At 44.7% G+C, this 14887-nt stretch overlaps 1 protein-coding gene across 1 annotated transcript in view; it reads right to left on the reverse strand.

Moving 5' to 3' along the window:
* Positions 1 to 14887, reverse strand: part of Polr3B (RNA polymerase III subunit RpIII128) — a 47596-nt gene that overhangs the window by 19653 nt on the left and 13056 nt on the right. Inside the window, exons 4-5 of the mRNA XM_075698445.1 lie at positions 13468 to 13812; positions 9325 to 9648 (exon numbers count right to left, since the gene is read on the reverse strand). Coding sequence (XP_075554560.1) covers positions 9325 to 9648; positions 13468 to 13812 — 669 coding nt within the window. The remainder of the gene's footprint in view (positions 1 to 9324; positions 9649 to 13467; positions 13813 to 14887) is intronic.

The following is a 14887-nucleotide window of genomic DNA, read 5'->3' on the forward strand; positions in this document are numbered from 1 at the left end:
TCATCGACTTGCAAAGCCAGCTCGTAAACATTTCTTGCGTCATCCACACTTTGTTTGTTCGCTCTGTATGTCACTGGCAGACACTCTTACTTTTTAAACCAATGAGGCCTCGCCAATTTGCCAATGACAAACAGGTGACGCTTATCAGTGGCGTCCATATTAGCGCAAAACAACAATGTTATGCGCTCCTTTCAAGCCTTGCAGCCAGAACAGGGTTCGCCTCTCAGTGCAAGTGTGCGGTTCAGCAGAAAATGATAAAATATGCAGGCTTTGTCAACATTGCATATGTCTCTGTCGACAGCATGATTTCCAAATTTACGCGAAGCAAGACATCGGTGGCCTCGTCGTTCACATCTCTGCTTTCACTGCACAATACTCTGCAGCTGATGCCATGGGGGTCCTTAAAGCACTGGATCCACACATAAAGTTCATGGTCTAAAAGAGCACCAAGGGACCTAGCTTTTTGTTGGTGCAAGGGGCCACTTACTGGTATGCTCTGAGCTCCGTGCACAAATTTCATGGCCGCGTACTTCAAAAAGCCGCGTTATAAACGGTATTCTGTTTCACGCACCTACACATTAAATGGTCCGCGTTTACATCGAGTTCCATGGTAGACATACTGGTGGTAAAAAGAACTGCATTATAACCGGTCCCATGCTAAAAGCGGTTACTTTACACAGTGCAGTCCACTTATAATGATATCAAGAAGAACCAAAAATCCGATTGTTATTACCGATCATCCTCATATCCAGATTGGTGTAAAAAAAAAAGCTGCCGAATATACCTTTGTAGCACCGAAACCAAATTTGCAACTTGCGCTAAGAAACAGACGCTGTATAAAGCAGACTGTGAAAAATAATATGTTTGTTTATGCCTCTAAACAGTGTCAAGCGTTAGGCGCGCTGAAATAGTCAGAAATACGGACTTACTTTCATGCAAGCTTCAGGTTCACAACTGCGGTGTCCAGCTGCTGCGCGAACACTAGCGGAAATAATTTACCATGCATGAAACCAATGAGCGACTACTCAATTGACGACAGTGCACTTCACGTGAATATCGGGGTCGATGTCAAAGATGGTTCATTGTCAATCTTGTCGCCCACGTTGCACAACGCCGCCATCTGTAGACAACGATCGCTCCATCGTAGATCTCTTCGCATAACCAGGCAGCATTGTCTGCACTCAGAAACTCCTCCTTTGAAGAAGCACCACCTGTTTCATCATCAGTAGTGACGTGCTCCCAGAGCTCGGTAATGTTAGCAGCTTTCCACCATATTGGTTCCACTATCATGGGGGGTCTCATTTTGGCGCACAAAGCCCGCCTTTTCCGTTGATCAGCATGGTCCCTGGTTGCAGCCTTCATGATTTCAGCACTCCTGCGCGAGCTTGTACTTTTTTGAGCCTTTGCAAAATTTGCAGCTTCGTCTCTAGCGATACCACACTGCGCTTTGATGGCACCGTCTTCCAACAAGCGGGCCTCTGCTGCTGCTTCCGCGATGCATTTCTGCACTTGCTGAGAAAGGGACAAAGAGCGGGTGCTGTTCCACATCTCGCATTTTTTCCTCCTCTCCTCAGGTGTATCTCGATCGTCGCGAACGCACCAGCTAGCAACGTTCTCTGTGGCTTTTGCAATCAGCACGTGAGTGGGACACGCTGCACAGCTAATGGCAGCAGATACGAACTCACATAGGAAATCACATAGGAATGAAAGTTTCATAATTATTTTGCACGGAAAACACCGTCCAGAAGGCAAAATTTTTATCATTATATAAAGTATTTTTTTCTCATGGCCCTAATGTATAAGTTGACACTCTTAAGTCAGCTCATCGTTATAACCGATATATCATTATATGTGGTGTCTTCATAAGTGGAGTGCGCTGTAAGTGGCCTGTACCGTAGATCTCGTTGAAAAGTGAACTGCCTTTGTGCAAGCGAACGGAACTCCATGGCTGTTCATGTAATGTGGGGACAGGAATGAGTGCCACTGTATGTTTGAGGGTTGCTGTATCTGCGCTGTGAAAAAATTATAAAGTGTCAAGACTGCCCTATGTCATGCAGGTGCCACAACTGCATCAATTCACAATGATCTTGCTCACTTGTTGGCAAAATCGCATGTGTTTCCACTAGCTCAGTTTCAACACACAATCACCATTAGTTGCCGTTTTCCTTGGTTCCATACACAGTCGTTGAAAAGCTAGCCGAGTGGAAAACATCACCTTGAAAGGATGCAGAAGAAGACCAAGAGAGAACATTCAATGTTATCCCAAATTAACCACACTTGGTTTTACACAACCCGCAAGATTAACATTTCACTGCATTACAAGACTGCTGCTTAAGCCCAGTACTACTGTACTTCCTGGCACCAAGTATACCAATTCAAGCTAAAGAATGATTACATAGTTCTTGTGAGACCACACAGAAGGATAATGTTTAATGATTACAGTAGAACATCATTCATCATTTTGGAAAAGAAAACGAGAAACAACATGTTAACTGGGAAAACGTATGATGAGGTCACCAAAAACTGTGGCAGATTTTACTCCAGTTGACATCTACGTAATGCGAAGCGTTGCACGAATAGTAGCACGATGCGCCGACATGTGCTGAGCTGGTAGAGCTCGAGCAGCTCAAGACACGCACTGTTGTTTTTCCAGCTTCGGGAAACTTCGGTTTACACTCCTTCAATTCGACATGGGTCAGCAGTTTCTTCTGGCAGGGCATTTTGGTGGGGAGATTTTCGTGCCCACATGGCGAGAATCGTTGCAGCACGAGATTCCGACACAAGCGGAGCTGATGGGGCCCCAGCCGTGCAAAATTTGGTTGGTCGTTTTCACATTGCGCAGTGTTTTAAGACCGCGACAAGAAACTGGAATAAAATCGAGCAGGTAGGCAACGGCAAAATACGATGTCGCCAGAAGAAAACATGATGCTGCCTTCACAACACCTTCACCAGAGAATGGTGGCGCATTTGGGTTATTTCCTATTAAGGGAGGACATGGGTTGTTGAGATAACCTTGTTATTTCTTGATCAAATTTGATAAAAGTGCATATGCTCATTCAGTGTTTTGTATTTATTTTAAATATCTAATTATATTTTGCATATATTTAGTAGTTGCCAAGATAATTAATCATTACTTTCTATTGTTTCTTGAAAAAATTAAAATTTACCTGCTAAATGGAAAGTTACACACAACATATGGTTGGATACTAGAGTACATAAGGATAGCAGCGCTGGGAACATTCAAAATTGAACAATTATTTGCCATTTTACAGCCCATTGAAGTTCTGTGTTCACAGTATCAATAATAAAAGCAAATGTAAATAATAAAGTTTGGAGCTGAAAATTTTAAAAATCTGCTCTCAGCGGTGCATTCTCAATACATTTAGCTTTGTGCAACAAAGGAAATAATAGCTCTAGCTGTCCTAGATTCATAGATATTGATGCAGCAAACAAGCAAAGCGACCAAAAACAATGTTTTGAGAAAAAAAAGAAAAACTGTGCTCAATGCAATGCCAAGGCATTGCTCAGTGCTATACAGCAAAAGCTGCTTACATACATATTTGCATTCAGAATTGACTAGTAAGCCCCGTAGTAATCTGCTTGCAGCACTTCAAGCTTAATGTATTTAGCTTCATATATAGAAAAAAAAATTACAGCTGTATTAATGTTGCCACAAACAGGCAGGCTGAGCGAAAAGTTTGTGTTGACAAAAAAGACAGCTCAATTTATTCAGGAATATGATGATGATGATATGTGGTGTTTAATGGCGCAAGGGCCAGGTGTGGCCAAAGAGCGCCATGACAAGTGGTGATGTTGACGATGTATTATGGAGATGTGACTTGGCTGTAAAGTGGCCTAAAAATAGTTGCTGTAAAGTGCATAAAATCTACGTGATATAAAATTATGGCGATGACTAATGACGAATACTGTGAACATTAAAATCCATCGTAAAAGAATGACATATCATTGAAAATATATGAGATGGTAAAAATGGCTGGAGCACTGTTGCCTCGCCGGAATTCAGGAATATAATGAAGTATTTATTTACATGTTACCATTTGTAACAGGCTGGTATGCCCCTAGCACATGCCCCAGCATGCATGCCTTAGTGTGAAACGTTTGTTATCGTAAAAAAAAAAATTTTTCCTTTCCCAATTACTGGTGCTCTGCATTTCGCTTGCAGCAGGATTGTTCACGGAGGTTGCACGTTTGGTCGACGCAGCACCACCGCAGATCGTGCACGAGGTGAATCTCTTTCATTGGAAAAAAAATTCATTTAATGTCATTTGCCAATTAACGGTGCTCCACATTTCGTGCACAGCGAGAGAGTTCACGAGGAACAGGCTGCACGTTTGGCCACAGCTTAAGCACGGCAAACTCTGTGCCGATGCGGCATCGCCGCAGATTGCACACGAGATGACTATCTCTAAGGGGAGACCACAGTCACGTTCACCTCTGCCCGCTGCCGCACCACAACTTGCGTTTTACACAAGACGGCAGAGTATTTATCGAGTCGCGGCTTACGATGACGAAGCGCATCTACATTGCATCCGAGCCAGCCGCGGCTGCATCAGCGTGAGCAAGAAAATCTGATTTTCACTTGGTAGCCAGCGTTGAAGCAAAGTCTTGCCATTTTTCTTGTGCCTTCTTCACTTTCTCCAAATCATCGGGTTGCATTGGTGCTGGAATGCCGCATGAACACCGGCTGCTGCCAAAAGTGATTTCATCTGCTAAGCCTATTACACAGTCACGAAGAGAGACTCGAGGTCTGCAGCGCATATCGCCCGTGGACAGAGGCAAAAACGAGAGGAAACAAAAAGCGACAATGACGTTTCACGTCGTGAACGCGGGTGACGTGCAAGTGTATGGGTGCTATAGTGCATAGGAAGCTACTGGCCCTCAGTGCACCTAGACTGTCTGCATCGCAAATCATATTCAAGATAGGGCTCACGCAGCCGTGCTATACACAGCAAGCGCAAGAGTAGAAAGCCCAATTGTAAATATTCACTTACTAACTTAAATGACAAGAATGGCATCAGCGTGCACACACAAACATGAACACATCACACTTGATGACCACGAACACTTGCTGTCAAAACACCGGCATGAGGAATTGCGGCAGCAACAGCGAGCAAAGTGACCTTTACACTGTCTATCGCTTCAATGCAAACTGTGCGGTCAGAACACAGCGCACGCAAAGCTACGAGCCATCAGCCGCGCACGACTGCGCATGGCCAAAGTGCAACACCCTCTTCCCTCCCTTCCCCAGAGCCATGCGCGTGACAGAAGACGGGGCGCTTCCCCCCTCCCCTTTCCACCACTGCCACGCGAGATTGAGCTGCCATCATCGGCTCACCGTCGCACGCTTTCACTCGCACACACAGCGTACGGTGCACGAGGACTATGTTATCACGAGACGAACCCGCTACATCCGTATCGCAAACGAAACCTGTAGCAACTGCCAGAGGAGGTCAACCCAGCGCGTATCTGCCTATCTTCCTCCTCCGCGACGCTTCGCCTCGTTTCTCATTCCCCACGTCACTCAATGTCACCTAGACTTTCCTCTAGGTTGCGCTCCTGCGTACTTTCGCTAGCTCAAAGCCTGCACCGATGACCTGTGAGGTGGCAGGTGCCTGCTTTAACTCCCTAGTGAACGTGTTTCCAGCAGCATGAAGGCACAGAAGGATTTTTAAGGTCATCAGGTGAGATGACATCGTTTGCAGCTGCTTGCCAGTTTGCACAGAAGTGCCAAACATCTTTCACAGACTGGATGAAACTAAGCAAGAGTAACACTTGAAAACAATTTTCTATTAAGTTCAGCTAAATAAATGCTTTTTATGTCATTTTTCCCTCATTTTAAGTCTACAGTCGCCGACTGATTTTCCGGACTCCAAAAATTTGGACATGCCCGATTATTTGGTCAGCTTCGCGGCACCGCCATTCTCCCCATAGACCATAATGTATAACAACTGTCGAAAGTTCGGACACTTGCAACCGCTCGTCTGATTTTTCGGACACTCCTTGAGCCAACTCGATCGAGAGCACCATGCACAGACTCTGACCGGTGCATGGTTCGACTTGCTGAACGCCATTTTTGTTTCGAACGGAGCCTCCTTGCTGCCCCACAAAGTGGCGCTACTGGAAATCCCCGCTCATCATCATTTCTGCCTGGTTCGATAAAGTGGCTCTACAGTAGTTCTGGTTTCAGCTTAGTAAGCCATGTCAAGACAATCCAGCAGCTGACTAGTTTCTTCAAGCGACGCTGCGAGCAGGCCACATTTTTCGTTTGTGCGACTGGTGTCGGCACGGTGGTGTTTGCTTTGTGTGCTGTGTCAAGGTTTCGGTGATCCAACGCAGCATACGGAAACATCGCATCAAGTGTCTAATGGCGCCAACAGTGCCCGTGCAGACTGCGCTGGGGAATGCCGGCAAGCGGGTGCCGGGAGGCCTAAGATTTGTCGCCTTCCTATGTGCTCCCTATTGACGCGGAAAATGTTCTGCCGAGACCTGCGCAGTGGTTGCATTGCAATTCCGGACACCGTCTCATTTGACAGTTTCACAGGTGCTGACACTGCTGTACTGACATGCGCAGAACCTGAAGACGGCAAGATCATTCATCAGGTTTCTGCTGCACCGCCGGACGAAGACTCTGAGTCGGAAGATGACACACCGTGTGTTACGCTGCCGTCGTATGCGGAGCGCGTACAAGCAGTGACCGTGCTTTCTGCCGCCTATAGTGACCGTACGACCCTATCCGAGATTCAGGCTTATCTGATTGCGCGTAAACCAAACAGCATGCAACGGCGCATTCACAATTTCTTCAAGCCTACTGCCGAGCCCGAATAAGTGCGTGGAAATAAAGGATTTCATTCTCTTTTTTTTTCTTAATCTGCTTTTTCGGACACCTGTTTATTCGGACATTTCCGCAGTCCCCACGAGGCCCGAATAAACGGTCGGCAACTGTACTTCCTTTACCGTGTTGAAGTAAGATATCTCGAAGTACCTGGTCATGTTGCCAATTGTTCCTCTGATAAGACAAACTTCTGATAACACGAACAAATTTTCATGGTTTCTTCGAGTTTCTCTTAAAAGAAAGTCTACCGTATCTTTCTTTCTACCTTCCTGCACTGATCCAGCGGCCTAAGCTATGTACTTGCTTGGGTCACTAGGTATGTGATGGTCGTAATGACACTGTGGTCGTTTCATTGTCGTCATTCCAACTTCGTGATCTTAATCTCATCATGCCATTGTCATCACGCCTTCTACCTTGACCAGTGACCTAAGTTGTCTAATAGCTTGGGCCACTAGGTATGGCTTCGTGGTCATGATGCTGTCAATGTCATTTCACCGTCATGATTTCAGCTTTGTCATCTTATTCTTGTCATGCCATCATCATCACGCCATTGTCGTCATACACTCGTTGTGCACTCCTTGTCACATCACCATCCTGATGCCGTCATTGTCGTACAACCGTCTTCACTCCATCTTTGTGATCTGACTCACGTCATGCTTTCGTCATCACACCGTCTATGCTGACCTAGTGGCCCAAGTTTTCTAATAGCTTCGGCCGCTAGGTATGTGCTCGGGGTCATGATCTTGTTGTGATAGTCTTTGCACTATCAGCATTACAGTTTTCTCATCCGACTCTAGCCATGCTATTATCGTCATGTCATCGTTGTCATACAGTCGTCTCGCACTCGATGTCACTCGACAGTCATGATGCTGTTGTAGTTGTTCCATTGTAGTCACTCCAGCTTCGTCATCCAGCTCCCAGCATGCCATCGTCACACTATCGTCGTCACACAGACCTTGTGACACAGTCTTCAACACACCATTGTCAGCAAACACTTGCCATCATCTAATTTTTTCTCATGCTGTTGTCCCGCCGCATCGTCATTGTGTCGTCATACAGTAGCCTTCATGCATTCATTGTCATAGCATCGTCGTGATGCTGTCGCAGTCATTACAGTCTCATCATTGTAACTTAAACATCCGACTATCCTTATGCCATTGTTGTCCCACAGTCGTCACCATACCACTGTCATCACGCCATCATTATCATGCTGTCGTTTCACCATCGTCATCGTTTCAATACTATCATCCCATTGTCGTTATCAAGTTACCGTCATACCACCTTCGTCGATCCATTGACGTCATTCCTGGTTTGTCATGCTATTGTAATCATGCTGTCGACATTCAATAGTGATTGTGCCGACATTTTTATGCCATTGAGATCAGCGCATGATCGTCAGACAGACGCCATCACGCATATGTTTTCCCACCACTGTCATCATTCTGCCTTGGTCATGCCATTGTCATTGCAGCTTCTTCATCCAAGTGCGATTATACCGTCATCATCCCACCATCATTACCAAACACAACCAACCAAACAGTCACCATCTCATCGTCCTCCTCTTGTAATCATCATGCTGTTGTCGTAACACCATCCCATCATCATGCTATCATCGTTATACCACCTTTGTCACTCTAGCGATATGATTCCTTTGTCATTCCATCATTGCTGTGTCAACATCATACTGTCGTCGTTCTACCAGCATGCTCATGGGCGACCTTGGCAAGCACTGCCATAAAGAAGTGCGACGATATAGGAGTATACAGGGGAAGGCGGGAGATGGAAATTGAAAACGATGGACAAAACGTGAACAAGGTAAAAGCGGTAGTCAACATTTTGACAAGTGGACTTGTCTTCTTCAAAGTGACATATGCCTTGTCGCCCTGAAAAAGACAAGTCCACATGTCAAAATGTTGCCTCCCGCTTTTACCTTGTTCTCATTTTGATATCAGAGTACGTATGTGGCATATAACTGAAGCAACAAAAGTGTCAGAATTATTACATGTTAAATAAATGCGACTTCAGGAATAGGGCCTGTCACTACACAGCTCAAATGCTATTCGCATCACCATCGACGGTTATCATGAGATGAGTTCTGCCGTAATTTCCTTTACAAGTGTGTGCAATCCTTGAGGTTTACAACGTGAAGTGTATGCAAGAGTTTTGAATAACATGTACTGACAAAAATTTTTGTACACGTCTTGCTTTTCGGTCTTTCCATGTTAGTTCTACATGTGCTTCATCAAAAAACGTTTTCCGCAATGTTTCACTGTGACTGCATGCGGTTGCATTGTAATGTCTTAGAATACACCACCTAAGCAAAGACAGTTTTAAGGCACGTTTAGACTAAGTTCCTGCGGCAGGCACAGGCTGGGCTCGTTAACAGTCATGTGCTCGGTCCTGCAGGCACAGGCCTGAGTCGGGCCGCCTGAAAAATTTTGCCCGCGCAGTGCTGCTCTCCTGATGCCTACCTCGCAAGCATCGCTGGACAGCATGAGCCGCTCGAGAAGCAGCATGCTGGCGCCATGTCCGATGAGGCAGTCACGCTCCATCTCCCCCAGCCGCAGCCCGCCCTCACGTGACCGACCCTCGGTCGGCTGCCGAGTAAGCACAGCCCGAGGACCCCGCGCCCGGGCGTGCACCTTGTCCATGACCATGTGCTTCAGCTTCTGGTAGTAGATGGGGCCCATGTAGATGTAGGCTGACAGAGGCTCCCCCGTGATGCCCGAGGTCAGGCAGTCCTTGCCCTGGTAGTGGAAGCCACGCCGAATCAACTCTTCACCCACATCTTGCACCTGGATGGATAAACACATGGATGAACTATGACACGTGTACATTGTTTACCTATTAGTGTGAAGCATTCTACACCTCATTCTCAGCACTCTGCAGTATGTAGGTAGGTAGGTAGGTAGGTAGGCAAGTTGCTGTCTCTCCTCGCGTTAAGTAAAATAATGCATGACTGATGTGTGAATTGAACCTCTGCTGTCGAGCACAGCAGCCTTGCGCTTTAACCATAGGCCAAGATCGTATGCGTGCTTCACTTGTTCCAAAGCCAGCCAGATTTTTTAAACACTCGGGGTGGGCACCCTGTACTACATCCTCGTCATCTTTACTTGTGACAGCTCGCACTTTGAGGTTCAGTGTTAGACTGTGGTATCTCCAGGAGTGGCCCACTGTGTCCAGTACTTTACTTGTAGCAGCTTATGCTACGTAGAAACCGTGCAACATTGCACAGAGTTCAGGATTGTCCAAGTTGATTTCAAGTTTTCTTCACCGATGCACAAATGCCATTCGTCATTTTAACATGCACCACATAAGATAGCCATACTTACGTACGACTGTACAGGGTGATACTTGCTAAGATTCATGGGATTTTTAACAAATCAACTATGGCAGATAGGGTAATTCTAGTCACTGCGCCAGATTATTTGAAGACGCGGACATTACTAGCGTGAGAAATGAAAACAAATTCAACAAATTAACAAAAATTAACTAGCCAACTTCTGTATTATTTACTTTATGGCACACAGTGCAATTTACTAATTGTAGCCGGTGAGTTTAAGACATATTCACATGAAATGAATTTCCAGGATGACACCTATTTCAAGATATGTATTTCCCAAAGCATGGGACAAAATACATAGACACTAAAGTTACCTTTGTGCTTCAAAGCATAAAGCAGCATCTTGTTAAAAAAGTAAGCAGAACGATGGTGCATTTCCAAAGCGAGTTTAATGGTGTGCGTCTGTCATTCTGGAATTTCATTCCAAATAGATACACCTCGCAAACTCACTGGCTACAGTTCTTAAATTTCAATATGTGCCGTAAAGTAACTAATCAAGAGGCTAATTAGTGATTTTTGTTAATTAGTTGTATATGTGCTATGATTTCTCATGCAAGTATTGCCTGCCTCTAGAATTATGTTACCTGCAACAAGCGATTCCTAAATATTCCACAAAACTTAAAAGTGATCACCCCATATTAACATGTAATTGCTAATAACGTCATAATCCACATTTCTCCAGCATACACTTCTCCACTACCTACATAGAACCCAACAATTGCCATGTTGCAGGCTCGCGCCAAACAGCCAGCACAGAAATCATGCCACTGCCGTCATACGATTGCCCACAGTGTGGTTGTTGTCGTGCTATTGCCGTCATATACACAAATGCTCAATTTGCAGGAATGCATTCGTAGACCTAATATCGTTTTGCAAAACCCCAAACAATGCCCGATAGCCAGCTTGCTTTGCATGACACAGATTTCCACAGTGTGTGGGATGTGCACTTTTTTTTTCTGATCACTTAATTTTTCACTGGCGAACCATTACAAAATTATCACTAGGTGCAAAACTTGCCTACATGCATCGCAACATTCTCAAATGATGTCGCCAATTTTAAAGTGAAATATCCTCCTCTAATCAGATTGCACGCACGACACAAATAGTGTTGTACATTCTGGAATGTACCTAAGCGCCAGTGATTACGCTGGCATGCAAGACGCATCAAGCATAAAGAGCCAACACACTTGACCCATGGATGAGATTTCAATGACCAACAACTGTGCCCGCCGCTATCGTTGTGCTTTGAGTGTTAGTACTTGTTTTTCTGGGCACAAGCTTGCCCAATAAAGAGTTATATTCGTGCCTCACAGTTCTGGCACTGCCTTGTTCTTCAGCATCACTACAATGTGACAATCTCAGCATCCTCTTTGAAAAGGTGTGGTGGTGAGTTCAGCCGAACTTCATTCTTTCCAACTTTGTGCTACGCCTTGTCTAGACCTATCAGAGCCATCGTTCATGTTAACCCCTTTACTGGGGAAATGTTTCCTCGAGGACAACTACGCCTTCGGGAGTTTCTTTCTTTTTTCTAAATTTTGTTTTAAACAGGGAAAATGGTTTTTTACTAAACATTGATTTATGCCAAATAATTAAGAGTTACTTAAAACATTCCGTTACGCTCCTTTTCATTTCACACTGGGCTACATCACAGTCCTTCCCAGGACTTCCTTCAAAAACAAAGTGAGTTGTTGTGGCTTCACCACCATTCCATTCTTTGGCATTCACAGCTGTTGTGACTGGCTCTTTCAAGTCATTCTTGTCTTCTCTGTCGTTGCTTTCACTGCCAATCCCTGTCAAGCTCGATCACACAGCTGCTGTCGGAGTCGTCACTGTTCTCCAGCAACACCGCAATATCACTGTATGGCAAATTTCACTGTATGGCAAAGCTTGCTGCCTCTATGGGGGAATCTGTGTTTGGAAGTTTGGAACAATTTGTGCCAAAGTCAACAGTTCCCATGCTCAGAAAGTCGTGCGTCGGTAGATGCACTCCCCCCTATGTGTTCCCACTTTGCTGTCTGCAGAAGCAAAGTGGCACCTGAAACACAAACGTCTCAGCACCACTCATTATTTTTTTCCCAGACCTGCAGAACATATTCTGCTTGATGAAAAATGTTTATTTTGAATTGCGCTTTTATACGCAGTGAGAGACTCGTGCACCTACACACACGCTCCCCAGTTTACAGTCAACTATATAGCCAACTAAATTTAAGTGGAATCATCTAGAAAAATGTCTCAACCATATCACCACCATGCATTATTTTTTTCCAAGAGATGGTTGCACATACACTCCTTCAATAACAATATGTTTACTTCGAATCATGCTTTTCCACCCAGCGAGAGAATCGTAAGCCTAAAGACATTCTTCACGGCGTGGTCAACATGGCAACACGTCTTTAGATGTGCTTCTTAGTTAAGGGGTCAACAAACCACTGAGTTTTTAACAAATTTCGTACACTAAGTTCATTTACAATAAAATGTGCATTAGACAGCCTATACATCATATTGACACTGTTATGTCTTACTCTTTTCGGGCACTTATGTCTGTGTGTTATAATCCAGTGCCCTGCAAACTGTACCACCTCGTACATAAGCTTCTTGCTTTGCCGTCAGCTCACAGTCAACATGTAAGCTCGTCCTTTTTAGCTGTGTATCAGCATTACTTTCAGACATGTCACATGGCACTAACCTTTCGTGCAGTTCTCACTTTTCTTTCTGTTTTATGTGCTTTTTTTTTTTCATGTGCAAAGCTGTATATAGTACATATTGTTTGCTGCGTTAACTACAGAGACCCCTTTACACCTATTGATGGGCATTTTTAGATGTGTCTGGATAGTGACCTTTGCACAAACATAACTTTGTAAGTGCAATAAAAGATTCCTAGGCCAGAGTAACGTAACGATTGCCTCCACTTTATTCTATTCTTTTTTTACCGCCATTGATGACCAGCCAATCCTATGGCAACATTTAGGAAAAAGATACTGCACAAAACAGAACGTAGACACACGAATAAGAGCAAACTTTCACCTCACTATAGTTGAAAGTTTGCACTGGTTCATTGCTATCCCAGCAACAACATTTATTGACCTGGTGACAATGTAGTTAGAGTGCCATTTAGACCACTGATGAGGTGCAAAACACGAATGGAGTAGAACTGTTACACTATTCAAGCCATTGTCGTGTATTGTCTCCATGTAGTGCATTCCAGTCAGCCGTGCCTAAAGCTAATTTACTGCTACGAAAAGTGGGCGAGTCAACAGGCCCAACTACGAACCTTGGATCCACCGAAGGCTGTGCCATAGTGGAACTTCCCGTTGAGAACGCCTGCCTTGCCTGCAAGCAGCTCGATGAGCTTGCCGACTGTCATACGGGAGGGGAACCCATGCGGGTTCATGATGAGGTCGGGGCAGATTCCCTGGTCATTGAAAGGCATGTCCTCCTGCTGCGCGATGAGGCCCACCACGCCCTTCTGACCATGGCGGCTGCTGAATTTGTCACCGATCTCGGGACGGCGCGTCTGCCGCAGCAGCAGCTTCATCAAAAATGACTCCTCCGTGTTGAAAGTGATGAGCACCTTCTCCACATACACCGGCTCCAGGCCCTTGTAAGTCACAGGAACCTGTGTTGATCCAAACGATTTAGCTCCCAAATTCCTTTCTGAAAACGACATAAATTGCCCCAAATATTTTTGTTACTTTACTGATGATTTGTGTGTATGCTATGAAAAAATACAAAAAATTTGGTTTATTCCTCGTACTCAATTAGAACAACGAATAACAAAATGTGTTTCTATAATGACAGTACTTGAGGTACAATGCAAAACGACATGCAGGACGACAAAGGAGACGAAGACACAGCGCTAACAACCGATTGTTAACTACAGCTGGTCACTATACGTATACCATTGTGCAATGGGAAGAAAGCAGGGGAACAAACCACTGTCGAAACAGATTACTTTTCAGCATAACCATCTGTCACAGACCGCCACCATGTTAGGAACAAGATTTCTTTTTCAACAATGAAACAGATGGCTAACTCACACAATTATTGCTCTATTTGGACATTCTTTAAGTCCATGTTTTGGAACTTTTCTTCCTGTTGTGTGAAAGTATTTATGTAGGAGGGGCCTTTGCCCTGCAGTGGGCGTAACCAGGCTGATGATGATGATTATTATTTATGTAGCGACCACATGCAATAAGCAATCAGTTGTAAGCAGCGCTGCGTGTTCCTCTCCTCTGTCATTCTGAATGCCCTATTGTGCTATACATCAAGCTATGCAGTACCAACTAGCCACGAGTCTGTTCTTTAGGACAACCGTTTTTCTCACAATACGGGAACACAGATAGATACGTTGTTGCTGTAGCTTCAATTTAAGCCCCACAGAGAAAGATGATCTAGAAGGGAGCAACACAAGTGCTTACTACAATTGGCTGTCTTTACTGTGACAGCACAATAAATTACAAAGTAATTCTAGGTCACACTAGAAAATACAAGAAAAAGTACAAAAGTGAAAGGCTTGCAAGAACTCTCAGTATGCGTGCTTCCACCAACCTGTTCATTAAATTTGCAGATGCGCACTTTTCTTTTTATCACATCCACCAAAGTAGTGCTGACATGGGATGATCCTCTCACAGACTGAAAGTGGGCCAGGTACATTCCCTTAACTGGACCATGTAAGTGCTGCCAATGCCGAC

This window comes from Dermacentor variabilis, chromosome 7 (genome assembly GCF_050947875.1).
Source record: "Dermacentor variabilis isolate Ectoservices chromosome 7, ASM5094787v1, whole genome shotgun sequence".
NCBI lineage: Eukaryota > Metazoa > Arthropoda > Arachnida > Ixodida > Ixodidae > Dermacentor > Dermacentor variabilis.